General features: G+C 48.5%; 1 protein-coding gene across 2 annotated transcripts; it reads left to right on the top strand.

Annotated features, from left to right (window-relative positions):
* Positions 1 to 2,636: 2,636 nt before the first annotated feature.
* Positions 2,637 to 25,467, top strand: Ubac1 (UBA domain containing 1). Of its 2 annotated transcripts, XM_052723386.1 has the most exons (10): positions 2,639 to 2,964; positions 7,890 to 8,010; positions 9,176 to 9,249; positions 14,569 to 14,676; positions 15,794 to 15,896; positions 16,181 to 16,289; positions 17,287 to 17,518; positions 18,470 to 18,556; positions 19,313 to 19,451; positions 24,953 to 25,467. In XM_052723386.1, exons 1-10 carry the CDS (start codon positions 2,827 to 2,829, stop codon positions 25,066 to 25,068), a joined length of 1,227 nt encoding a protein of 408 aa, XP_052579346.1. In that variant the 5' UTR covers positions 2,639 to 2,826; the 3' UTR covers positions 25,069 to 25,467. The 2 variants fall into 2 exon arrangements, with proteins under 2 accessions (XP_052579347.1, XP_052579346.1); XM_052723387.1 differs by lacking the exon at positions 19,313 to 19,451 and having other exon boundaries at positions 2,637 to 2,964.

Raw genomic sequence — 25,467 nt, forward strand, 5'->3', positions numbered from 1 at the left:
GCTCTGAGCTGGACAGCAGCTTACTTGCGCCCTCTAATGGTCTGTTCCAGGTACTGCAGTATCCCCCTTTTGGCAAAATTTGCATCCTAAGGACTCTGTCCTATTTATGGCTGGCAGGATCAAAGACTTGATACCTTTTTGCAGGGAGACCCTTCCCAGATTGCCAACATAGCTAATGCCAACATAATATGTAAACTGACACCAAACAGGGCTCAATGGGTTGGGGCAGGTCTCCCCAGGGTGCTTGCCATGGTAGGGGAGGAGGAGGTCATGGGAAGGAGGGCCATGTTCCTGTCAGCCACCATTCAGGGATGCCACCTCCTCCAGTGAACTCTTGGTGCTTGAGCAGAAGCCAGCACCTGGTTGTGGTAGCTCTTTCCTAATCACAGCCCTCTTTGGTTCCCAGCTGGGCCCTGGGGCTTGCCACACTCAGACCAACTGAGGCGGGGAGCTGGCAGGATCTGAGAGTACCCATCTGGTTTGTTCTCTCCTTGAAAACTATATGGGTAGAAGGGTGTCCCTAAGGGTGTAAGTAGTGTTGCAAGCTACAGGTTACTCGGATCCTACTCATCAAGTTTTGTGGGCTAGGGTCTGGGGTAAGGGGTCCAGTGTGAAGGTAGTGGTGGGTTTGCCTAGGGAGCCCTGTATAGTGTGACTTCGGGACTTTATCCTGGTCCTCTTGGCTAATGGAGGTTCTGAGGGAGCCCAGGGACCCCTCTGTAGATTCCTTTCCTCTCTGAAGTGGTTCAAGCTGATTTTAATAGCTTTGATTAAGTGACTTCAGGGCCTTGTCTGGCCCACCCTAGGAACACAGGATCTACCGACCAGGAGCTCCACTGCCTTCCCCTGGTGCACCACTGGCATAAATAGCAGGTACTCAATAAACACTTGCCTTTCTGTGGGCTGGCGGGGAGGGGGCAGCATGTTCTTGGAAGCAGAGGCTGAGATTGGGCAAGGTGTAGAAAGGCACCAGGTCAGGGAGAAGCTGAGTGTCCATGCAAGCCCCATGCATGAGCCAGGCTGGTGAGCAGGGGGAGAACCAAGTGGGTGCTCCCTTGAATACTACATGAGCATCTACATAGCTTAGCCATACCAAGAGGGTTGTGACCTCCAAGCTTCTGTAACAAGGCTGACCTGGGAGGCTGGACAGCTCATCCTTCCTCAGACGGCTTTGAGTGAGTGGTATTTCTGTTTCTACATGGAAGCCTGGGTCTGTTGGAAGAGGGGACTTGTCGCCAACTGGGGAGGAACAACAAACATACATTGCAAAGACCACTATCTCCACAATTTCTCCTGCTTAGCACCCTCTCCTGGAGATCCTGGAGAGCCAGATCTAGCACATGGAAGGGACTCGTCCCATGTCCCTCTGGGTACTCCCTTCAGCATCTCCAGTGACAGGGTGCTCATACTGACTTTTGGCTCTGTGGAAATACTTTGCCAACACTCTCAGTATGCAAATAGGTAGCCCAGGGGATGCAGCCATGACAGGCTTCCAGGAGAAAAGTGCCCTAAGGCCTGAAGAATGGGCTGAGTTGCCTAGGCTTTGGACAAAGAACAAGGGGTTGGTTGGAGAGAGGCCTGGGGTACTTGACCAGCTAGAGGGGCCTTAGATCCACTCCTCACAACTCCCATTGCTCAGTTCTGGGACCATCTGTGGCAAGAGTCTTTACCTGCATGGCCTTGTGGACAGGATACCCCAGGGTGATGCAACATACCATGTATTGTACTCAGCTAGAAATGGGTCCTATGAACCCTTCTGGGCCTGTCTAAGGTCAGCAGAAATATTGCTTATGACAGGATCTCATGTACCCAAAGGTAACTATGAACTTGACCTTCTGATCCTTCTACCCCTACTTCTAAATCACCATTCCTGGCTCAATGATAGCTGTTCATTGTTTGCTTGTTTCTTAATTGTAAAAGACTTATTTTGTGAGTGTTTTGCTTGCAAATATGTATTAACATTACAGACAAGCCTTTGGAAAGCAGAAGGGGGCATCCGATCTCCAGGATAGTTGTGAGCTACCCTCTGGGTTCTGAGAACCAAACCTGGAACCTCTGCAAGAGTAGCAAGTGCTCTTAACCACTGAGTCATCTGTCCAGCTCGTGTGTGTGTGTGTGTGTGTGTGTGTGTGTGTGTGTGTGTGCGTTTTTTTGTGTGTATTTTTTATGCAGGCTTTCATATATTCCAGGGTGGCCCTGAACTCATTTTCCTTTCTGGTCCTTCTGGTTCTGCCTAAGTGCTAGGATTATAAACACGTGTCAGGGTTATACCGTGCTGGGGATCAAACCCAGGAGTTCCTGCATGCCAGACAAGTACATACTGTGACACATTCCTAGTGCCCTGATCGAGACGTTTTATATTTTTTCCTGCCAACTCTGAAGTCGTGTGTGCTTGACTTTGTAGCTAAGGCTGTTGGTGTTGAAGGAAAGAGGCGGATGGGGACCTGACCCGCTTCACACATTCCTTCTAAGAGGTCGGGAGCCCCTGTGGGAACTACATCTCCCGGCATGCCTTGGTGCACTACGTATTTCCGGCGCGGCTGCCAAAAAAAACCACAACTCCCGGCATACTCACGGGCGCACATTACGCACTTCCGGCGCGGCTGCGACAGCGCGCCCCCGGCGGCTACTGCGACGGCAGCAGCGGCAGCGAGGGGACAGCTCCGGCCCCTTCAGTGACGGGCGGCTAAGCCGACAGGAGCCGGGGCGGGGCGGCGGCGGCCAGCGAAGGAGCGCGCGGCGGCCCGGCCCCGCCCCTGATCCTCCCGCCAGCCCCGGTGACCTTCACGGGTTCGGGCGGCGGGCGCAGGCTCGGGCGGCGGCGCGATGTTCGTGCAGGAGGAAAAGATCTTCGCGGGCAAGGTGCTTCGCCTGCACATCTGCTCAGCCGACGGCGTCGAGTGGCTGGAAGAGGCGACCGAGGACACGTCGGTGGAGAAGCTCAAGGAGAGTTGCCTCAAGCATGTAAGGCCGAGCCCCTTACGACCCAGTTCCACTTCTGCCTCCTACCTGGAAACCAGAAACCTGTCCCGGATTCCGCCCCAGAGTCGCATCTCCACATAGGCACCAGACTTTCACTTCCACCTGGGACCCGACCCTGGGGTCCGCCGTGCAGCCTGCAGCTCCCAGCCGTCGCTCCTCCGGGTCGGGGCAGCACCTCCCGCTCTCTTTCGGAGCGAGCTGCAAATCTAGGAGAGAGAGCCTGGCCCGGCTGATGGGCGAGCTTTCTTTAATTTCTGCAACATGCTGAGGTAGTGAAGGCAACGAGTGAAGGGAGACTGGGAGAGAGAAAGCAAGGACTCATGGTTTTCTAGTATTGGGACTTTTTTGATGTTGGGATGAGGTTTTTGTTTTACATTAGCTTTCCCCAGAAGCTGAGAAGTAACTCGATCTCTTTATTAAGAGGGCCCGCTCCTTGCCTGAGAGCCAGCTGCTAGGAGCCCCTGGCCTGGGCTTGGCTCTTAGCTGTAGTCACTTAAAATAGTCCTTGTCTGGGACAAGTCCTTGGGCTCCTGTTTTCTGCTGGGGCAACGGTTTGATTGAGTGGGAAGATCCAGGACTGGGTCTCCTCACCAGCAACTGGCATTTGTAAAGTTTACTTACATGCAATGAGCTTTGTACTATAGTTAGCTTTTTAGTTTTAGGTAGTTAAGTCTTGGGACTAATTTCTGAAGCCTTTCTGCCTCTAAACTGCTCTCAGTTAAAGGTGAGACAGGTGCCCGTCAAATCCTGGTGGCCTATAGAAGCACTGTACCTGACCCAATTAGTGCCAGAATTTATGCTAAAGGTGGCCCCAACTTTTTAGTGGGGATTCTGGAAAGTTAGGGATCTGCAGTAGTAGGTTGTATTAAAAGGCAGCATTGAGTTGCCTCTAAAGGCAGTCTTCAATTTTTTTAGCAGCTCCTTTAGCAGTCTCCTTTGTGGAGTCGGTCTGTAATGTCAGACAGGCACCAGGAGATTGGGTTCAAGCCCCTTCTACATAGAGTAACCATGGGTCTTGGCTTCTGTGGTTCACCTCAAGGAGGCTCACATGGCCAAGGGCAAAATGTATTTAGACTGCTTTCTTGTTTTTCTTCTGAACACATCTCAGTGGTCCTGCCATCTAGAAAACTCACAGGCTTAGCACAAGCTAAAAGGTTGGGGACTCCTTGGGCATCTAGACTGTTTCCTAGCATTTGTCCTTGTCTGGTACTGTGCTGTGTACTCTGCCACCTGGTTGGGTTCCTCAGGGCTAAGCTTGGAGTCACTCCAAAGCCAGTATAAGGATTGACAGAGTCGGTGAAAATGTGTTGGCAACTAACTCCAAACCACATCAACATGGGATGTCCCCTCCGTTGGTGTGGCGTTTTGCTTGACTCACTAATGGTGTGAATTTACATAATCAGCATGGCAATACTTTATGAAGGGAATAGGAAATGATTCACAAATGCTAACTAATAAATTTCAGGAGCAGTGGGGTAAATTAGGCAACTGATTTTGATATGATGCTAATTATTAGTGATATTTAATATTCCATTTGGTATTGCAAGTTGTATCATTTTGAATTTGTTTGTTTGTCATTATCCTTCTTGAAATTGAGATTTTATTCTGCTCTGCATTCTCCAGGTGTGAGGACTGAAGCAGCAGGGGACACAGCGTAATTAAATAACAGGCCTAGAGAGCTGAGGCATCAGAACTGACCCACCTCCAGGTCCCATTGTTTGGGAGTCACAGAGCATTCATTAGAAGAGAGGGTTTTCTAGTTGTACCTGACTGTCTCCCTGGAAACCTGTTGGTGCACATCATATTGCTATCTTGACCTGATTTCCTTTCTCCTCATTCTCTTGTGCATACTTGTACTAGGGTTGTTTTTTACTATTATTTAATTCTTCTCTCCTCTCTACCTGAGGGGTATGATATAGTCTTTTAAAAATTTTCTCATACAGAACACCTGGGAGTCTACTGTTGTATCAAGGAGGGGCTTGTTATTATAATTCTTAAGGAAATGGATTTGTTTTTTGCCTTTTTTTTTTTTTTTTTTTTTTTTGTTCAAAGTGACTTCACCATGGTATTCCTCTGCTTCCATTGACCATGTCTGGGAATGGGACACAGTAAACCCTCTTTTCTAAAGGGGGTTAGTGGTGGTATGGTGTGATGGAGCTGAAGTATGGAGGGACCTTTTTGTGGTGCAAAGCACCTGGATGAAGCACAGAACTTCTCCCAAGGCTAAACTGTCCCAGGTCCTGTGAAGATTCAGGCCCGGTCATCTTTCTGTGATGTACAGTACCAGACATGAGCAGAAGCCAATGCCAGACACCTCTGGAATATGTGTATGTGAATGTTTGTGGTAGTGTGACGACCTGTGCTTATGTCTTGTTCCTGGTGTGCTGTTGACATGTTTCAGAATATAGTTATTTTATTTTTTAAATTGTATTTCAGACTGTATTCTGAACTTGAAAAATCCATTAGGATTAGCTACAGATTTTAGAATTTCAAAGCAACCCCTTTAGTGTTTCTGGAAGCAGAATGGGTGTTATACTCTTTTAGCTGCTGTGACCAGGTACCACATAAAAGCTCTTAGGGGATGAGTTTATTTTGGTTCACGGTCTGAAGTGTTACAGTTGTTTATGGTGGGGAAGATGGCTCTGTGGCGATGGGAGCTTGAGGCTGCTTGCTCTCATATCTTTGGATCAGGAAGCAGAGAGAGGGCAGTGCTGGCTCTCAGTTGGCTGTCTTCTTTTTATTCAGTCTGGGACTCCAACCCATATGATGGTGCCATCACATTCAGGATTGGTTTTCTTCCCCCTCACCTAATTCTCTGTGGAAAAGCCCTCAAAGTCACCCAGAAGTGTACCTTATGAATGCCTTAGGTGTTTTTTAGTTATCGAACAGCCCTTTCTAAGTTCAAGGGCAGTTGGTATTCTCTGCTTTATCACAGTGGTGAGTATGTAGGCTGCTGTAAGGTAGATTCCATCTTATATATATGCCCTTTGGTCTTAACAGCTTGGTGTGTGATGGTTCCCTCTTCCAAACTGTTTTCAATCTGAGACTGATGGAAGATTCTAGTATTCTAAAATTCCAGGGTCTAGAGGGAAACACATGCTTCATTTTTTTCTTTTCTGATTAGCAGCCATATGTACAGGGGCCTTTTGTTGAGTCTGTGCATCATGGTATCAAAGATCCTTCCAGAACATCCAGGAAGGCCTGAAGAACCCTGTGTCCCAAATGTGCTAGGTGGCCCATTCTGGGATGGACCAAAGCTTCCTCCAAGCCTGTGTCTTAGTTCCTTCCAGGTTTTAGAAAGTGCTAACGAGCCATCTCATTGAGTTTCCTGGCTTCTTCCTTTCTTAATCTAACACCAAGGGACCCATGGCAGCAAGAAAGAGTTATAACCCTTAGCCTTGTTCTTAGTTCGGGGAGGGCCAGCAGCTGACTTGGTATGATGTGTGGTACCTGGGCCTGAGAAAGCTATATGATGATGGGCAGTGGTGAACTTGTGGAAACTTGTACAAACTCAGGTGAGTATTCCTGGTGTTGAATACACAGACACAGTCATGTGGCACCAGCAGTGTGTTCTTGGTCTTTGTCTACTTGACAGGTAGAGGATGGTACGACCCAAAGGCAAGCAGGACTCTGTCGTTGGAAATGATCTGTTTGCATTCTGTTTGGGTGAATGCTGGAGCCTGACTGAGCTCGTGAGCTGTGTTTGCCAGGCCTCTGCCTACAGTCTGTGGTGAAAGATTGGAAGGGGTTGCACAAGCCTCCACTCAGTATGTGAAGTCACTTGTCATGAGGTAGCTTCTCTGGTCACCTGCGGGGTCCTTTTGGAGAGGCTGTCTTCCTCAGTACTTGGGATAGTTTGCTTTCCTAGTTCTGCCTGCCTCCTCTGCCCAACACTCTTACTAGCTGTCTAGGGCCCTGGGGACACAGGCACAGCTGTGAGCCCCTGACTCCTGTAAGCTGCATCTGGAGTGTGGTTATTGCTTGGGCCCAAGGCAAAGCTGAGGCCAGTTGTGCACTGTGCTCTGCTGAGGACTTTGTGATATTCATTGGGCAGGTGTCACCTCCTTGCTGTCTTCTTTCTGTGCAGTTCCTCTGCCCTTCATGGGTCTGCAGAAGAAGGAAAAGCGAATGAAGAAATCAAAGGGATCTTTAGATACTCGGGACCACAGACATTTTCATCTAAGTCATTTGCCAGATCTTCCCAAACTAAAGTGATTTGGGTTGCAAGTGCTTATCAGTAGGATCTTGTGCTCCCAAGCTCTTAGCCATCCCAAGAGTTTACTGTGGACTGGTGATAAGCTTGAAGGCCTAGAGGGGTCAACGCTTGCTGACCTTTCACTCAGCTTTTTATCATGTGTGCAGATTCTTTACTGTTGTTTATGCTTTAACATCTGGACTAGGAAAGAAACATGGGCTGGGGAGATGGCTCAGTAAACTGTCGGCCTTACACGCATGAGGACTTGGGCTTGGATCCCCAGCACCCATGTAAAGGCCAGTGTCAGCAGCACATTGTAATCCGAGCATTGAGGTGGGGCAGGGGTGAGGCAAAGACTAGAGGATCTCTGGAACTCATTGGCTGGTCACCATAGATGAATTGATGAGCCAGGTTCAATGAGAGATGCTGTCTCAAAAAATAAAGTAGTTGAAGAAGACTCCCAACTTTAGCCTCTGGCTGTCATATGCTTGTGGACACACATACAGACACCCACATGAAAAAATATATATACACTACACATATATACTATACACAGAGAGAGGGAAGGAGGGAGAGATACGGATAGACAGACAGGCAGACGCAGACAGAAGCAGCATCAGCAATTCCAGGTGTGGCTTGAGGTGTTAAGCTCTATGTTACTCTATCACAATTCAATTCCTATTTATAGATCTATGCCTGATTCTTCCTCCAGGGTGCTCACGGGAGCTTAGAAGACCCCAAGAATGTAACCCACCACAAGTTAATACATGCTGCTTCAGAGAGGGTGCTGAGTGACACCAAAACTATCTTGGAAGAAAACATCCAGGACCAAGGTAAGAGGGCCTTGAGAGGTAGTATCCACAGAGCATGGAGCCTCATTCCTGTGCCACCACATGGCGCTTTTCTGAATTTAGAAAGAGCAGGAGAGCCAGATTGACTCTGGTTTTGTTTGTTTATTTTTTTAAAACTTTTTTATTAAAAGAAGTGTGGGTTTTGGTGTACTTGTGAAAAGTAGCAGAAACCTAAACTGAACAACTAGCAGACATCTCAGAAGCCAAAAGAGTGTTATGTTTAATCCTGTTTTAAAGCAAAGCCAGATTCTGGAGTGTCTGTGCCTTTCTTTTTGTGATGGAAGTGCTCATCACAGTGGCTGTTTCAGGGTCCGAGTGAGAGAGACGCCTCTGCTCTGCACATCCACTTCTTCATTCGTACTTGGCTCTGGGAGAAAATAAGTTGTCTGTAAGTCATGCAAATGAGGACTTCAGGCTGTCATCTTTTATGATGAGCTATGATCAAAGCTCAAAATGGAGTAGGAGGTGATCCCCATAACCCCCCCACCCCCCACCCCCACCCCCACAGTGAACTGTGGACTGGCTATGTATGGTTCAGGTTGTTTGGGCTTTAGGTCAAGCTCTCTAGCCTCACAGATTTTTAGGACCAAGCCCTTGAAAATAAGGACCTCATGTGAGATGTCCACCAGTGCTCTGTATGGTTGTCACATGCTATGCCCACCTCTGAAGCCACAGGTCATCTATGGTGACCCAATGGCCACTTCAAAGCTAAGGAGGAAGAGCTGGCTTGGCTTAGGAGGGACCCAGAGGAAACTCCTGCTTTCTGACATCAAGCATCTAGCATTCTTGTGTGTTATGTGTATACATGTATGAATATTCATGTGGAAGTCTGGGGTTACATCATTTTATTCATTGAGGCAGGTTCTCTTGCTGAACCTAGAGCTTGTCTGTATGGCTATTCTGGCTAGCCAATTTGCTTTGGGGATTTTTTTGTCTCTGTCTTCCAAGTACTACAGTTATGGATAGGCTACCATGCCCACCTTTCATTTATGTGATTCTGGGCATCTGAACTCCAGTCCTCACTCTTGTATAGAAAGCCCTTAAACCACTGAGCCACTCCCCCCATCCCCATCTGGTACCTTTTATGTCATTTATGGCTATGAAATGGTAATTGACTTCAATATGTAACTGTTCAATTTTTTTCTAGATGTCTTGTTATTGATAAAAAAGCGTGCTCCTTCTCCACTTCCTAAGATGGCTGATGTCTCAGCAGAAGAAAAGGTAAGTTTCAGAGTTTGGAACTAGGGCTCTTCACTGGTAGCTGTCTCTTGTGCCTCAGACTTCAAAGTACTTAGTTTATTCCCTGGGCCTGCGTAGTCCCTCCACAGCATGTGTGCTGTAAGGGGTCCTTCATCATGGCCGAGCCTGGTGTCTAGTGACGGAAGAGCTGCCACTGGTCTGGAAGCAGAGGCGAGTGAGGACACCGTCCTCAGTGGGTGCTCCCTCCTGTGCTCCTTTGCAGTGTGACTCCTGTACGTCTGTCTTTCCCTTCTCCCGGAAGAGTGATGTAGAGAGCTGTAGCTAGGTATCTATCTGCACACAAAGAGCAGGCATGCAGAGAGGTGACAAGCAGCTGTGCACCTGGGTTGGCCTGGGTGTTCTTGTAGCTACGTTGAGGTCAGTGTCCTGGAGTCCCTGTTAGAGGGTGATCTGTGGCTGCACCTTCCCTTTACCTGGGGCCTGAGGAAAACCACCCACTTTGTTGTTTGTGTGGTGGCTGCTCCCGAGCCCATCCTTCAGCAGGGTTCTCTTACGCAGTGCAGGATGCATCCTGGGGGTAACCTGTCTCAACACCAGATTGCACACTTGTGCCTGGTGGAGAGAAATGAGATTTTGAAGATTTTTAAAACGTTTTTATTTGTGTATTTGTGGTTGTCTGTGTTTTTTTGCCTGCAGAGGCCAGAGAGGATGTCTGATCCCCTGGAGCTGGAGTTACAGATGGTTGTGAGCCTCCTGATGTGGATGCTGGGAACTGAACTTAGGTCCTGTGGCGGAGCAACAAGCGCTCTTAACTGCTGAGCCATCTCTCCAGTCCCAGGATGAGCTCTTTTAAAGGACAGTCACCTTTGTTTAACACCTTTTCCTGTTTCAGGGGTCTGGACTTCCTTATATGTGCTCTGATGTGCCCGGGAGAGTGTTAATGTCAGGGAAGGATCAGGCTAACTCTTGGGCTGGATCCATGGCCTGATAGCAAATGAGTTATTTTGGAGCCTCTTCTGAGGTCAAGGATATAGGAGAGTGCCTGGGCTTCACGCCCTCCTTATCTTTGGCCACCTGGCCGTGGTGGTGTGGGTGTGGGTACAGTCAGGCAGCAAGTGGGCAGGCTTCATCAGATAGTTCCTGGGCCACCCTCTACTTTCCTGAGCTGATGGCAGAGCTCAGATTACAGTTCTGAGCATGTAGACTTCAAGTCCCCGTAACTATTAAGAACATAGTTCTGACCATAAACTGTGTGGCCTGCTTGCTTAGGGTGAGTACCTAGCTAGTAGTTTGCTAGAGCTGCGTTGACATAGTACATAACTGCAAAGGGAAACATCATGGCATTATTTAAAATTCTAACAGTGCAGTTATTAAGAGTCAAAGAGTACTACAAATCTAATAAAAAATCATACTGGACTCATGTCTCCCAAAGGAAGTCACTCATAACTATAAGTGTTGGGGACAGATCCCAGCTGCCTTATGCTTGCCACCGAAACCCACTGCAGCCTGCCTCTACTTCTTTCAGCCGTTATCCTTGGCAGTTCTCTTCCTGCTTTCTAGATACTCTGCGTTCATTGTCCTTCTGCCATTACCAACGTTAGATTGTGGCTTCTAGTGATAAGGATACAGCTCCCCTCCTAGCCTCCTTCCCTCCAGTGATAGTAGGCTATCACAAGGTTGGCTGAAGACTGTTTCGTGTTTGCTTACTGTCCTAGTTAGGGTTTTTATTGCTGTAAAGAGACACCATGACCACAGCAACTCTTATAAAGGAAACATTTTACTGGGGCGGCTTGCTTACGGTTTCAGAGGTTCAGTCCATTATCATCGTGATGGGGAGCATGGCGGCATGCAGATGTGGTGCTGGAGCTGAGAGTGCTACATCTTGCAGGCAACAGGAAGTGGACCGACAGTCACACTGAGAGAAGCTTGAGCAAAAGAGACCTCAAAGTCTGCCCCCACAGTGACACACTTCCTCCAACAAGGCCACTCCTACTTTAACAAGCCACATTCTAGTAGTGCCACTCCCTTTGGTGGCCATTGTCTTTCAAACCACTGTACTTACTGTTGTCATTGAAGTATTCTTTTCGGCCAGAAGCACCGGGTATTAAGATTTTTTGGCCTGGTACTGGTGCACACCTTTAATCCCAGCACTCAGGGAGGCAGAGGCAGGCTGATGTCTGAATTCGAAGCCAGCCTGGTCTACAGAGCAAGTTCTAGGACAGCCACAGCTAGGGGGGAAAAAAAAGGTTGGTGGGTGTTTTTTTTTTTTTTTTTGTTGTTGTTGTAGGGCTAGGGAAGTGGCTTAGTGGTTGAGCACTTGTCTTGTGTGTCCAGGGCCTTGTGTGTAGTGCAAATTGCTGCCCACTATGCAGCCAGATCTCTCCACTTTCTGTGCTGTATATTGAGTTCTGTTGCTTCCTCTTGTTACCACAGACTCCCCTCCTGAACTTAGTACTAAGGCTTGTGAGGACAGAAGGCTCAGCTGACTCCTGTGCGTTTCTTTCTGAGGTTGTGGAAAGATGTGCTTCCAGGTGCTTTCATGCAGTTGACAGGATTCTGTCACTGCTGTTAGCTGGGGCCTACTCTCAGTTCCTGGGGACAGTTTGCATGGCCTTCCATCTTCGCCAATGAAGCAGAAATTTTTAGTGGTTGAACCCCCTTGCTGGGAAGAGTGGTATCCTTTGTAAGGGCTCTAGTAGCTAGGCCAGGAAAACCATGTGCTTTTTCTGCATTCACCTGTGCCACGTGACGAAACCGAAGCCCAGGGCTGATCACTCCTGCTTACATCTTCGTATCTTGCAGACTTGGGGACTGTTAGCAGGAAGCGTAGGGCTGTCTAGTTCTCTTCTGCAGAATTTTCTTCTTGTCCTCCTTTGGTGTGTCAGACTTGACCTCACTGTGACATAATACTAAGGAAACATGCTAGAGGAGGAAGAATTTATTTGGGTTTAACTTTTCAGGAGTTTCAGTAGGGGTCAACTGGCTTCATTACTTTAGGCTATAACAGTTGCAGAGTCATGGAGGAAGAGCATGGCAGACAGAAGCTTTTCACTGCATGGCAGTCAGGAAGCAAAGAAGGATGACAGGATGGGGTCAGGACAAAGATAATACTCTTTAAAAGACACGTCTTCAGCTGGGCAGTGGTGACGCACGCCTTTAATCCCAGCACTCAGGAGGCAGAGGCAGGCAGATTTCTGAGTTTGAGGCCAGCCTGGTCTACAGAGCAAGTTTCAGGACATCCAGGGCTACACAGAGAAACCTGTCTGGAAAAACAGAACAAAAGGATACACCTTTCAGTACCCACTTCCTCTAAGCAGGCCTTGCCTTGCCTTCCACAGGTCTGCCATCTCCCTACTTATACTCTGAAGCCATCAGTGGATGAAATCATTGATTAGGTCACAGCCCCAAAGAGCTAATTCTTTTTGGAAACATCCTCTCAGGCATGCCACAGATGTGCTCTACTAACTTCTATGTGTCTCTCAATCCACAGTTGACAGTGAAGATCAACCATTTCGCAGGGCTAGGTGGAACGTGACTGCATCATGATTTCCAGGCTTGGCGTTCCACATCTGACCTGAACTGACAGTTTTACTCTTGGCCTTCTGTGACCACCTCTTTCCCTGTTCTGTCTGTCTGAAACCTGGCGTCTGTGCCCTGAGGAATTGTGGAATTTGATTATGTACTCTGAAGCAGGCTTTTCCTAGATTCTGGAGAGTCAGGTGTTTGAATTCTAGAAATTTGCTTCTGGATCTTTTTTATATTTTGAGACAGGGCCTTGCTAGCTTGTACTTCTTATTTTTTTCATAGACAGAGTTTCTCTGTGTAACAACAGTCCTGGCTGTCCTGGAACTCACTCTGTAGACCAGGCTGCCTTGAACTCACTGAGATCTGTCTGCCTGTGCCTCCCAAGTACTGTTATTAAAGGCATGCTCCGGGCTGGAGAGATGGCTCAGTGGTTAAGAGCACTGACTGTTCTTCCAGAGGTCCTGGTGTCCTCTTCTGGCCTGCAAGAACACATATAGGCAGTACACTCTATACATAATAAATAAATAAATCTAAAAAAAAAAAGAATTAAATGTAAAAAAAGGCCTGCTCCTCCACCACCTGGCTCTAGCTTGTACTTCTATGTAGACTAGGCTGGCTTTGAACTATTGGAGATGTTCCTACTCCAGCCTCCCAAGTGGTATTACCAATGTGTGCCACCACACCTGTTTTATCTGATTGTTCTTGATAATTTCTTTCTCTGCAGTTATTGTTGGCTGGCTTGGTGGGCTTGCATCCTGTGGATTTCTTTGACCATATCTTCTAACCATTCTGTAGCCCCTTTATCTGGCTGTTTTGATTCTTGCTGGTGGCACCCTGGTGTGCACATGCTGGCTTGGTGTGGCTTTGGGTTGCTGGTAGCAAGACGCCCTCTTCTCTTTCCTCCTCCTCCTCCTCCTCCTCCTCCTCCTCCTCCTCCTCCTCCTCCTCCTCCTCCTCCTCACTACTTCTTATTCCCCTAACCTTGAGAGCCCTGGAAGCTTGCGGTGCTTTGTGCCTAGATGGTCTGTGCCAGGTGCTGAATTCCCTGGGGCAGAGGCCTTCTTGCACCCTTCCTGCTCCAGTCTATGAGGGTCGCTGGGGTGAACAAGAAGCAAAGCAGAAGCAGGGTGCAGGAAGGCCCCCCTTCCCCTTTCCTCCCTCTCCGCAGTGCAGCCTCTCACTCTCGGCTCTCAGGTTTCAGCAGGCTGTTGTTGGCCAAGGCCAGTGAGGTAGAGTAGTGGTTCTTGGATCCCAAACCTCCCTTTTCTGGCACCAGTATCCCGATGCCCTTCAGTAGGTTGGTATGGCCTTGATCTTAGTAGGTTGTGTTCTGTGGGCTCTTGGCATTAACTATGGCCCCAATCCACCCTTTGTGTGCCTTCCCCTACCTTCTGAACTCCCTCTGCTGGTTTGGTTTACTCTCCTGTCCTCATCTGTGAGCCTCTGCCACCTTCGTCCTTTACTTTCATTCATGGAGGATTGGGAGGCCTCCGGGCTTCACTGCAGCCATTGCTTCCTCTAGAGGACTCTGCCCTAGCCCCACCAAAGTACCACAGGACTGCCACTCTGCAGCACCAGCCTCTTCGTCTTCACCTGCATATGCTTTATAGCAGGTGTCATCATTCCCTAAGCATCTTGTCAGGCTTCTGCTTCCTATCCTGTGCCTAGAACTTTCCAGAATCTTCTAGCCTAAGGGGATCACAGCTAACACTTAGGTTACTGTTCTCCTCCCTGTGGGCTGTTGGTCCAGATTCATTGTTATACTCCTCATGTTCCTGGGTTCTTCTTTTCTGACTTGAATCATTTTCTCTGCAGAAGAAGCAAGAGCAAAAGGCTCCAGACAAAGATGCTATCCTCCGGGCAACAGCCAACCTGCCTGCCTGTAGCACAGACCGGACTGCAGTCCAGACCACCATGAGAGATGTGAGTACCTGCCTAGTGTGGGGCTGGGGGCATGTCCTCTGGGCCAGCAAGAAGCTTAGGGTTGGTGTCATGACTGGCATATGCTTCTGGTCCTGGCATTTAGGAGACTGAGGCAGAAGGATGGCCTGAGCTCAAGTTTGAGGCTAGCTTAGATGTTATAGTTATCTCAACCCCACCCCCCAAAAAAAGAGAAGACTCTGAAAGAGAGTATTCAGGAACTCTTTACTACTTTTGAACTGTTCCATAAATTACATTTTTTTTTTTTTCAACTACAAAGTTGACAAGATAACTGTAGCACTAGACAGACAGACAGCTATGGAGAAATGCAGTGGCTTTGCTCTAAGTACAGCAAAGCTTTCAGGGAGGAGTGTGAGCTCCCCAGTTACTGTGAACAAGAAAACTAAGTTAAAGTCAGAAGCCTGCAGCATGCTTACGTGGGCTAGTCGATGATAAAATATGCTGTGTATGCAGGAGTTGGGAAAGTGGCCAGCATTTAACTTTTATCAGTTCTGGATCCATGTTGGCACTGTTGGGAGCTAAGCCTCTCTGGGGTCTTTTTTTGAAGTGTTCCATTTGATAAGAGCTTTGCAATTCTTCTGCACTGACTGCTACATGTGTCGGTCCCTTCCTGGTTTCTGTGGGTCCAACCCTGGACAGGGTCTCAGGAGGCTTTAAGCTTGTGATATCCCATCTCCAGGCCCAGTATCAGGCAGGAGGCAGGGCTAGGGGAAGGAGGGGGGGGATGTCTCTGATCTCACCAGTCTAGGGTTTTTGTTTGTTATTGAGACAGAGTCTCACTGTGTAGATCAGGCTGACCTTGAATTCACATGTGTCTGTCTGCTTCTGTCTTCCCAGTGCTGGGATTAAAAGTTAGGGCCAAAGTGCCCTCATAGATTGGAGGGCCATGTCCAGGGTAGGGTTGCAGATCTAATCAGGTTTGTTGGACCCTCACAGAAATGATCTTCTTTTCTTTCCTTTTTGAGACAGGGTTTCACTGTATAGCTTAGGTTGGCCTCAAACTCCTAGCAATCAATCTTCCTGCCTCAGCCTTGCCAGAGCAGGGATTCCAGGTGTGTGTCACTTGCCAGGCATGATCTCTTTCTTCATTCTACCGCAGTTCCAGACTGAACTCCGCAAGATCCTGGTGTCTCTCATTGAGGTTGCACAGAAGCTGTTAGCACTGAATCCCGATGCCGTTGAATTGTTTAAGAAGGCAAATGGTATGAGTGGGTCCTAGCCTGTGCCCGCCAACTGTCTGCCCAAGCCTCAGAATGTGTCCCCAGCCCCCACACTCAAAACAGGTTCAACTTTCGGGTGATGGGGGCTAGGCGGGAGAGGGGAGCTCTGACCTGTTGTGCGGCCATTCCCTGTGTGTGTAAGAGCTGATGTTAGGGCTCGAGTTTTCTGTGGCATCAGTAATTGCCAGGAGCCTTTGCAGATGAGGCTGTGGGGCTTCAAAGGGCCTAGGAACCCCCTCATGGCAGGTCTTCTCTCTTTTTCTCAGCTATGCTGGATGAAGATGAGGATGAGCGAGTGGATGAGACTGCCTTGCGGCAGCTCACAGAGATGGGCTTTCCTGAGAGCAGAGCCTCGAAGGCTCTCCGGCTGAACCAGTATGCTTTCTTTCTTCCCTTGTTGGAGCTGGGCCTGGGCTTCCCTGTGATCTCCCCCCGAAACTCTGGTGGAGGCATACTTTTTTTTTTTTAAGATTTGTTTTAAATTTTTTATTTATCTGTGTATATGTGTGTGTATGTGTGTGCATGCATACACCCTATGCATGCATGCCCATGGAAGCCAGAAGAGGGAGTTGCATCTCCTGGAGCTGGAGTTACAGACTATTGTGAGCTGCCTGACATGGGTGCTGGGAACCAAACCCAGGTCCTCTGGAAGAGCAGTATGAGCTCTTCTTCTTAAACTCTGAGCCGTCTCTCCAACCTGACTAAGTAATTTCTAATATGTGTGTTTTAAAAGACACACCTTATTGTTGTGCCTCAGAAGTAGTTTCATTTATGATCTTTTTGGTGTGTGTGTGTGTGTGTGTGTGTGTGTGTGTGTGTGTGTGTGTGTGTGTTTTGAGGGTCTCTTGTTACCTATACTGGTCTTGAACTCCTGGACTCATGCAATCTTCCTGCCTCAGACTCCTGAGTAGCTGGCATTGAAGGTGTGACCCACCGTACCTGGCTGTTGGGAGAGTTAAACATTGTCTGTAGATGTGCCCTGTATCCTCAAATTAGGAGAGTCCTAAGCCAGACCTGCCCTAGTGGGGCAGGAGCCCTTTGATAGTCTTCTTGCACTTCTGGTTTCAGTTACTTACTCAGATCCCATATGAAAACTGTAGACCAGAGCTGGTCAACAGCTGTTCTCTGTGCTGTGGACCTGGGGCCTAGACTCCTTTGTCCCTTTGTTTTGGGCACATGTCTGTGCGTGCCTTGTTGGGTCTCGGGAGTTTGAGGCAAGGGCTCTGTGGAGGTTTCCATACAAGAGATCATCTGCCGCTGTTGCTACTGCTGTTCTTGCTGTCTCTGTTGAAGCATGTTGGAGCACATGGGACAGGAAAGTCTCCAGTGACCGTTCTGGGGGAGCTGAGGAGAATCTCTTGTCCCCTTTCAGCATGTCAGTGCCTCAGGCCATGGAATGGTTAATTGAACACTCGGAAGATCCAGCGATTGACACACCTCTTCCAGGTCATGCCTCCCAAACAGGAGCAGGTGCTGCAGCTCCCACCTCCACCTCCCCTGAAGCTACTGCGGGAACTAGTGCTGGAGATGAGGAGGCCCGAGATGAGCTCACAGAAATCTTCAAGAAGATCCGCAGGAAAAGGGAATTCCGAGCTGATGCTCGGGTATGTGATGGGGGCCTCAGCATGTGGTTGGCTTTGTGGTTGTGTTGTGCAAGGAAGCTGGGCCACCTGGAGTCTGGGTGGGAGTTCCCATTTAGGCCTGGCAGATCCTCAAATATATATATATATATATATATATATCACACACATACACATTCTGTGCTTGGGTCCAGTTGGCTTTTTTCTGCTCAGTGACATCTCCTGAAAAGCTGAGTATGCAAGCTTCCATCTGCTACATGTATGCTGCTGCACCTGTTGCTGTGGCCTTTGGGCTGGGTGGGCAGTGTCCAGAGAGCTGGAGGAGCATCTTGTGGGCTGGCAGGGAGTGGGAGTGCGTGATGCTAGTTGGCTACTGGATCAGGACCCAGGATCTAGGATACCTGTCTGCCTTCCATCAACTGCCACAAGTGCACACTTCTGACCCCACCTCGTCATCACCACAGGTTGATCTTTCTGGCCTCTGTGTTCTTTATTCCCTCTCCTGTTTTTTGCAGCAGTTTTAATCCCTCCTTGGCCTTCACTTTCTTCAGGTTACAGATCTTCCCAGTCAGGGCACAAGCTACTTGCTCTCCAGATTTTGGTGTCATCTGTGGCTCATATTTTCCTTAGCAATCCTATTGGCCAGGTTGAGAGATTTCTAAAGATAAACGGGGCTTTACTTCTGCATGGATGAGGAAAACTGCCAGCTAGGGCCTGTGTTTAGTCAGTTGTCCTGGTGCAGTCCTGGGCAGCACCAACTGCACTGCCAAGGCCCTGACTTCTATCCTTGGCTGTAAAGACGAAACGTTTCCTGCCCTGGCTTTAAGCAAGGGTCCCAGTGCCCTTTCCTACCTCACGTGTGCCAAGTGCTATCTACTGCCTGTGACTGACAGAAACCTGCACTGTACCGTGGTATGCTCCTTGGTGGGCAGTGTCCCCTGGTGAGGTGCTGACCAGCTTGTTCTTCCTTCTTAGGCGGTCATTTCACTGATGGAGATGGGCTTTGATGAGAAGGAAGTGATTGATGCACTCCGGGTGAACAACAACCAGCAGAACGCTGCTGTGAGTGCCAGCGATGCGCTCTGAGCATCTCATGTCGCCTTTACCTCGTGTGCATGCATTGGGAAGGTTCCTTGTTGGGATTTCCACACAGAGTTGGTGATGGCACTTTTTATGTGAAATACTAGGGAAGATACTTCAAACAGAAACTCAGAAAATCCTGGACCCACAAATGCTTTTTGTGTACATATTCTGTGGGTTATTAACTCTTAAGATCGAAGTCCATAGGATGTGTGTGGTGGCTCATACCTTCAGTCTCAGTACTTGGGTAGCAGAGGCAGGCGGATCTCTGAGTTTGAGGCCAGCGAGGGCTACACAAAGAAACCTTGTCTTGAAGAAACAAAACAAACAGAAAAGATCGAATACCATGCCATGAACACATAGTAGCTACTGACAGGCTCTCTGTCCAGGGAGGACTGTGTCATGGGCCTGTGACCTCCCCACTTGTGTATCGAGTCGAGCCTCAGACAACTGAGCCACACACAGTTCTGGATCCAGACTTCCGAGGCTCATTGGCTGTGGTGAGATACTGTCATACTGGGGTTCCCTCAGGTAAAGTAAAGTGTTGTGACCAGGTCTGCTAAGACAGCCGGATTGATCCTTCCTTCTGTCTCTTTGCTGGCTGAATGTGGACCAGGTCTGTTCATGTTAGGACCCCTTCCTGGCATTGCAGCAGTGGGAGCTTGTGGAGAACCACACAAAAGGGACAGGTCCTTTGAGAAGGGACTAATAGCTGCTCTGATATTCTTGGGTTTTTAGTGTGAATGGCTGCTAGGGGACCGGAAGCCATCCCCTGAGGAGTTGGACCAGGGCATCGATCCCAATAGCCCTCTCTTTCAGGCCATCCTGGACAACCCAGTGGTGCAGCTGGGTTTGACAAACCCTAAGACATTGCTAGGTATGTGTGTCTACTTAGGCCAGCTTGGGGAGGGGACACTTGGCGGGTGGGTTCCCTGCACAAGACACAGGTACCGGAGAGATGGTTTGGGCACTAGTGTGCTCTGCAGGTTGGCTTCTACAAGGCATTTTAGGCATTTTAGCTATGCTTCTGGAAGCCTGGTCCCTGTAAGTTGGACTCTGTCTTGGTGGGATGGGCCTCTGCAGAGGGGGACTTGAGGAGAGCAGAACAGTGGCCTGCATGGGGAGAGGAGATGAGGAGATGGTGTGTTTCGGCTTTTGCTTATTATAAGGCACTTCTTTGATCATTCTTTTTATTTGTGATATATATTTATATATTAAAAAGCCACCTGTCTCAAAAAACTTAAAAAAAAAAAAAAAAGAAGAGAGAGAGAAAGAAAAAATCCACATAATGGGGCTAGTAAGATGGCTTAGTGGGTAAGAGTATTTGCTGCCAAGCCTGGGTTTGAGGCTGGAAATCACATAGTGAAAGGTGAGCACTGACTTCTGCTTGCACACTGTGGCATGTGCATGCCCCCCTAAATAAATAAATAAATGCCCAAAATAGAAGTAAGATCTAAGTTTGTACCTTTAAAAAGTATAGAGCTAGCCAGGCGGTGGTGGCGCACACCTTTAATCCCAGCACTTGGGAGGCAGGCGGATCTCTGTGAGTTTGAGGCCAGCCTGGTCTACAGAGCAAGATCCAGGAAAGGTGCAAAGCTACACAGAGAAACCCTGTCTCGAAAAACCAAAAACAAAAAAGTATAGAGCTAAATAGCTATGCATATGCCCTTCATTTGTAGATAGTACAGTTAGCCAGTTGTAGTGGCCATGCCTGTAGTCTTAGCACTTGGAAGGCAGAGGCAGGAGAATTAAGAGGCTAAGGCCAGCCTGGGTGTGTTGCAAGATGCTGTTGCAACCTCTCCCCACTCAGCAGTCACAGTGTCCACAGTACTGGTTCCAGGGAGTGTGTGCAGACACTTCGGTCTCATAATGGAGCATAGAAACTGATGTGGCTTACACCTGCAATCCCAGAGAAGGACAGAGTTCTTAGCCTGAGCTAAGAGTGAGACTTTGTCTCAAAGAAACAACAGAAAAAGGCCCAGTATTGCTTCTACTCTCTAGATTCCTTTTGACTTCTAACGTAACATGAATGCCAGGAGAGTGGCTGTGATTCTGAATTGTTCGGGGATGATGACAAGATGAAAAGTCCATATGTGTTTGCATGCATGCACATTTTTTTCTTGAAGTTTTGTGTTTGTTTGCTTGTTTTTTTTTTTTTGTTGTTGTTGTTTTTAATTGGAAACAGGGTCTGGCTATGTAGCCTCCTGAATCAAGGTGGGCCTTTCCTCAGAGTTTTAGTCCTGTGAGTGCAGAGTTTTGACTCATCCAGCCCCTGCTTCCTCTGAGCCTTCACGTGCCATTCCCACATATCACCCATTCCCTTGATGCAAGAGTGGCCGTAACCCTGGGGACCTGTCCTTCCTTGGCTTTCCTCTAGGATTCAGCCATTCCTCTGCACATTGTCAGTCTCTCACTTGTCCCTGCCTTATAATGGGGCATCACTTTTCGGCCACGTCTGTGCTTACTGCCGTATCTCCTGTGAGGTGCACTATTCCATGGGCCAGAGGTGACTGTACCCTGCTGTTCAGTGGTGCATGGGTCATTTCCTTACATGCAGAAGCTTGTGGCTGTCTCTCAGTGCACATGGGCTCCTGTGGGCGGGGCTTCCAGTGCTAGGGGCGAGCTCAGAGAAGGCATTGCTGCCGCCTGGGCCCTAAGTATCCCTGTGCTCTTTGGTCTCAAGACCAAATTCAGCAGCAGTGGCCTCTGTATGTCTCTCCCTTGGAGGTTCTTCTTTTCCTCTTGTTGAGGAAGTCCTTCACATTCTGAACACAGGCCCTTCCCAGCTTATTGTGTGTGTCGTCCCATTTCTGGTTTCCTATCAAGAGCTTTTGGGAACAGAAGTCCTCTGATCCTTGAACTTGAAAGGTGCCTGTTATCTGTTATGTTCAGAAAGACATTTCTCTAGGGTTGTTGGAGAGTTTTGAATTTTCTTTAAGTCCATCATTTAGCTGTGTGTGTGTGTGTGGTTGTAGCCTGCATGGTGTAAGGTACAGAGTTTTCTCTTGTGTATTGAGACTGTGTGTGTGTGTGTGTGTGTGTGTGTGTGTGTGTGTGTGTGTGTGTGTGTGTGTATTTGTGGTTGTAGCCTGCATGGTGTAAGGTACAGAGTTTTCTCTTGTGTATTGAGACTGTGTCTTTGGTGTTTTCACTGTCACTGGTTCTTTCACACTGAGAGCATCACTCTCCCAACCCTTGCCGGGCTGTTTGTAGATCTTAAGAAATTAATAGGTGCTGCTGTCTTGGGATCTGACCAGAGGACTTCTCTGTGTGTGTGTGTGTGTGTGTGTGTGCGTGTGCATGTGCGTGTGCGTGTGCGTGCTGGGGTCCAGGGCCTGGCATGCTGAGTACACTATGACTGAGCTTTCTTTTCATATGTCAGTGTGGCTCTTACTGCATGGAGATTAGTGTGTTTTAAGATACATTTGGTCAGATAAAAGAAGCTGTCCCAGCTGATCGTGGCGCACACCTTTAATCCCAGCACTTGGGAGGCAGAGGTAGTTTGAGGCCAGCCTGGTTTACAGAGCGAGTTTCAGGACAGGCTCCAAAGCTGCACAGAGAAACCCTGTCTCGAAAAAGAAGGAGCTCTCCCTCATTTTAGGTACTAGGTGTTTAGTCTTGTCTTTTTAGATGATGACATATATTTAGCGGGTGTCACTCCTTTCTTCCTTTTCTGAAATAAGCCACCCAGAGTAAGCACCCTTCGTCTGCACCTGATAGGGTCTCCAGTAGGGCAGGACCCAGCTGCGTAGACCACTGCTCACAGCAGCAGCCTGTTCACAGGGCAGAGCATCAGCACCCTGCATAAAAGGACTGAGTTGACTCCAGAGGTTACACATGGCTCTCAGCCACGTCTGCACTGCACACTGGTGCCATCCATGCAGTACTCCTGTGAAGGTCCACAGCAGCCAGGGTGGCCTGCTTGAGCCATCCTCTGCAGGGATCGCACACCTCTCTCAAACTCTAATTAGATATTTTTGATAATTTTTAATAGTAAAATGAAAACTACCTTGGGCTGGCAAGATGGCTCAGTGACTAAAGATATTTGCCACCAAATCTGACAACTTGAGGTCAATTCCTGGAACTCAGCGTAGGAGAAAACCAGCTTCTTCAAATTGTCGTCAACTTCCCTGCACACTGAGGTGTGCCCTCCCAGTAGATAAAGAAATTAATTTTATAAATTAAGGAATCCCCAAACCTCTGACCTTTATGTTTTAGCAGAAATATGTTAGTTTTAGAAACTTTGTAAGTAGAAGTCACCTTGACCCCTGTGGTGGGTGTCATTCTGACTTCTGTTTTCAGTCTTGCTGCCCTGCTTGCTGTGCACCTTAGGTTGGCCCCAAACCTGTACTGTCCTCCCACCTTAGCCTTCCGTGTGCTAGGCGTGTGCCACTGGGCCTGGCTTCTGAGCATTTGGTGTCTGTGCTGGTGGGCCAGTGGTGCTGCAGTATTGCTGTGTGACTCTTGCTAACATGCCACACTGGGTTCTTTGTTCTCCTTAACACTTGAGACAGTGTTGATGAATGCATAGCAGTTGGTTCTCTGGATGCACTTTGTTATTTTGGCAGAATGGTTCCCTGTTTCTGGTCACTTAAATTGCTTTCTGTCTGACTACAGTAGGGCCTGCCTTTCTTGTGCAGCAAGCCTTTCTTGTGCCCTATACTCTGGGTGCAGCTCATATTTCCCAAGAGTGAGCAGCGTCAGATGACTAAGTCAGAGGCTGGGCATCTGGGCTCTTGCTTGTCTTGTCTGCCCGCTTTCCCTTCTACCATTGCCACCAACCGTGAAAACACCTACATCCTCCATTGCCGAAGGCCTGAGTGCTTAACCACCTGAGAACTGTCTTAGCGTGGTGGAATACCTTGTGTTGGTGATCTGCATCCCTTCTTTTATGTATTGCCCTTGAATATCGAGCATCCATTTTCTCAATTGTGACACTCATTTTAGACCAGCATGTGCGTGCAAAGAACACCTGCCCGTTGCTACCCGGTACAGACCTTTCAGATACCCCTTAATCCTGTAGGGTCACTTTGTGTCTACATGTGTATGTATTCGTGTGTGTGCAGATGAACATGTGTCTGTGCCTGTGATGCTGGAGGTCAACCTTAGGTGTCATTCCTCAGCTGCCCACCAGATGTGTTATGTTATTTATGTGTGTGCGCAGGCATGTATGGGCATGTGGAGGTCAGAGGGCAGTTTTCAGAGTTTTTCCTCTTCCACCTGTGCGTCCTTGGGATTGAACTCAGGTCATCAGACTTAGTGGCAAACTCCTTACCTGCTAAGCCATTTTGCCAGCTCCCATTTTGTTTTTTGAGACAAGGTCCTTCATTGATGTGGAAATTGCTGAGTAGGTTAGGCTGGCTAGCTAGTAAGCCCCAGGCTCCCCTGTCTCCACCTCCCCAGTACTGGGATTCCAAGTGTGTGCTGTCATAGCCTGCTTTTTATATGGGTGCTGGCGATTAATCAGGTCCTCAATTGTACGTGACAAATGCTTTTATCCACTGAGCCATCTCCCCAGTCATAATTTTGTGAAACTGTAGAAAATCAAAGTTTGTCGGGGGGCAGTGGTGGCACACACTTTTAATCCTAGCACTCTGGGAGGCAGAGGCAGGCCTAAACTGGAGGCTGGCCTGGTCTACAGAGTGAGTTCCAGGACAGCTAGGACTACACAGAAAACCCTGTCTGAAAAAACCAGGAAAAAAACAAAAAAGAAAATCAAAGTTTTCATTTCGAAGAAATGCCTTGTTACATTTTTATTTTTATGGTTTAGTGATGGACCTGGGGCCTGTGTGTGCTGAGCAAATGATGACTGTTGAGCTGTACTCCAGCCTTCCGTGACATGTTCACTGTGCTTGAACATGTAGGTTTTCCAAGCCGATGGTGTTAAATCTGCTGGAGCATATTAGTACAAAGGGTTATGCACATGGCCATTTCCTGTGGTGTCTGGAAAGGAGGGTTGCGGGCTGACTTTTGAGTCTTACTGGTGGCTTTCCAGAGTTGAGGTGCTGTGAGCTCAGGCTGTTGTTGACTCCCCACTGGTGGCCGATGAGCTGGGGCACTTAAGCACACACGCAGTTCGTGACTTTGTCAGAGGTGGAAGAAAGGGCAGCCACCACCCTGCTGATGGGCTGTGGTCGGGAGTGCTGTGATCACATAGACAGTCTACCTCCCAGCCGATGGCTCCTGAGGTCTGTCTTCTATTCTCAGATCTATTTGGTCAACAGCTTAGGCACTGTGGTTGGCTCTTAAGGGTGAGTGCCAGGGTCAGCAGTAAGCTCTTTGTGTCCCTTCCCCCTTTCACTACTGGGCCACTGAGAAAGGCTCAGTGTGCTCATTGGTGTCTGGGTGCTGCCACTCAGCTCTGTTGTCTTCCCACAGCATTTGAAGACATGCTGGAGAACCCACTTAACAGCACACAGTGGATGAACGACCCGGAGACGGGCCCTGTCATGCTGCAGATCTCTAGAATCTTCCAGACACTGAATCGCACGTAGGTGGTGCCTACTGTGCTGCTTGGTGTGCAGCCTCAGCAGCCTCCGAGGCAGTGGGCACAGGGCCCAGCTGGAATCTTGCCTGGATCACAGCTGCGGTGACTCTCCTTCCCTGACCTTACTGCTTCTCAGCGTCTGCCACGTGTTTGAAAGCTGCGGTCCCAGCTTCTGACAGGTGTTTACAGGAAGTGGCTGTCCATTGGGAAGGGGACCGACTGCTGCCCTACCCTCCAGATGCTCTGCTGGGCTCCTGAAGTGCTACTTGAATGACCCTTAGCTGTCTGCTTGTGGAGCCCACTATGTTTGAAAGAAGGCATGTTCTGATCCAGAGTGTTGTGTCAAGTGTGCTAACTTAACCAGAGTGACTCACAGATGACTTTAATAAATAAGCCCTTTTCCTAC

This window comes from Peromyscus californicus, unplaced genomic scaffold, assembly GCF_007827085.1.
Source record: "Peromyscus californicus insignis strain IS unplaced genomic scaffold, ASM782708v3 Scaffold_7__1_contigs__length_154581171, whole genome shotgun sequence".
Lineage (NCBI taxonomy): Eukaryota > Metazoa > Chordata > Mammalia > Rodentia > Cricetidae > Peromyscus > Peromyscus californicus.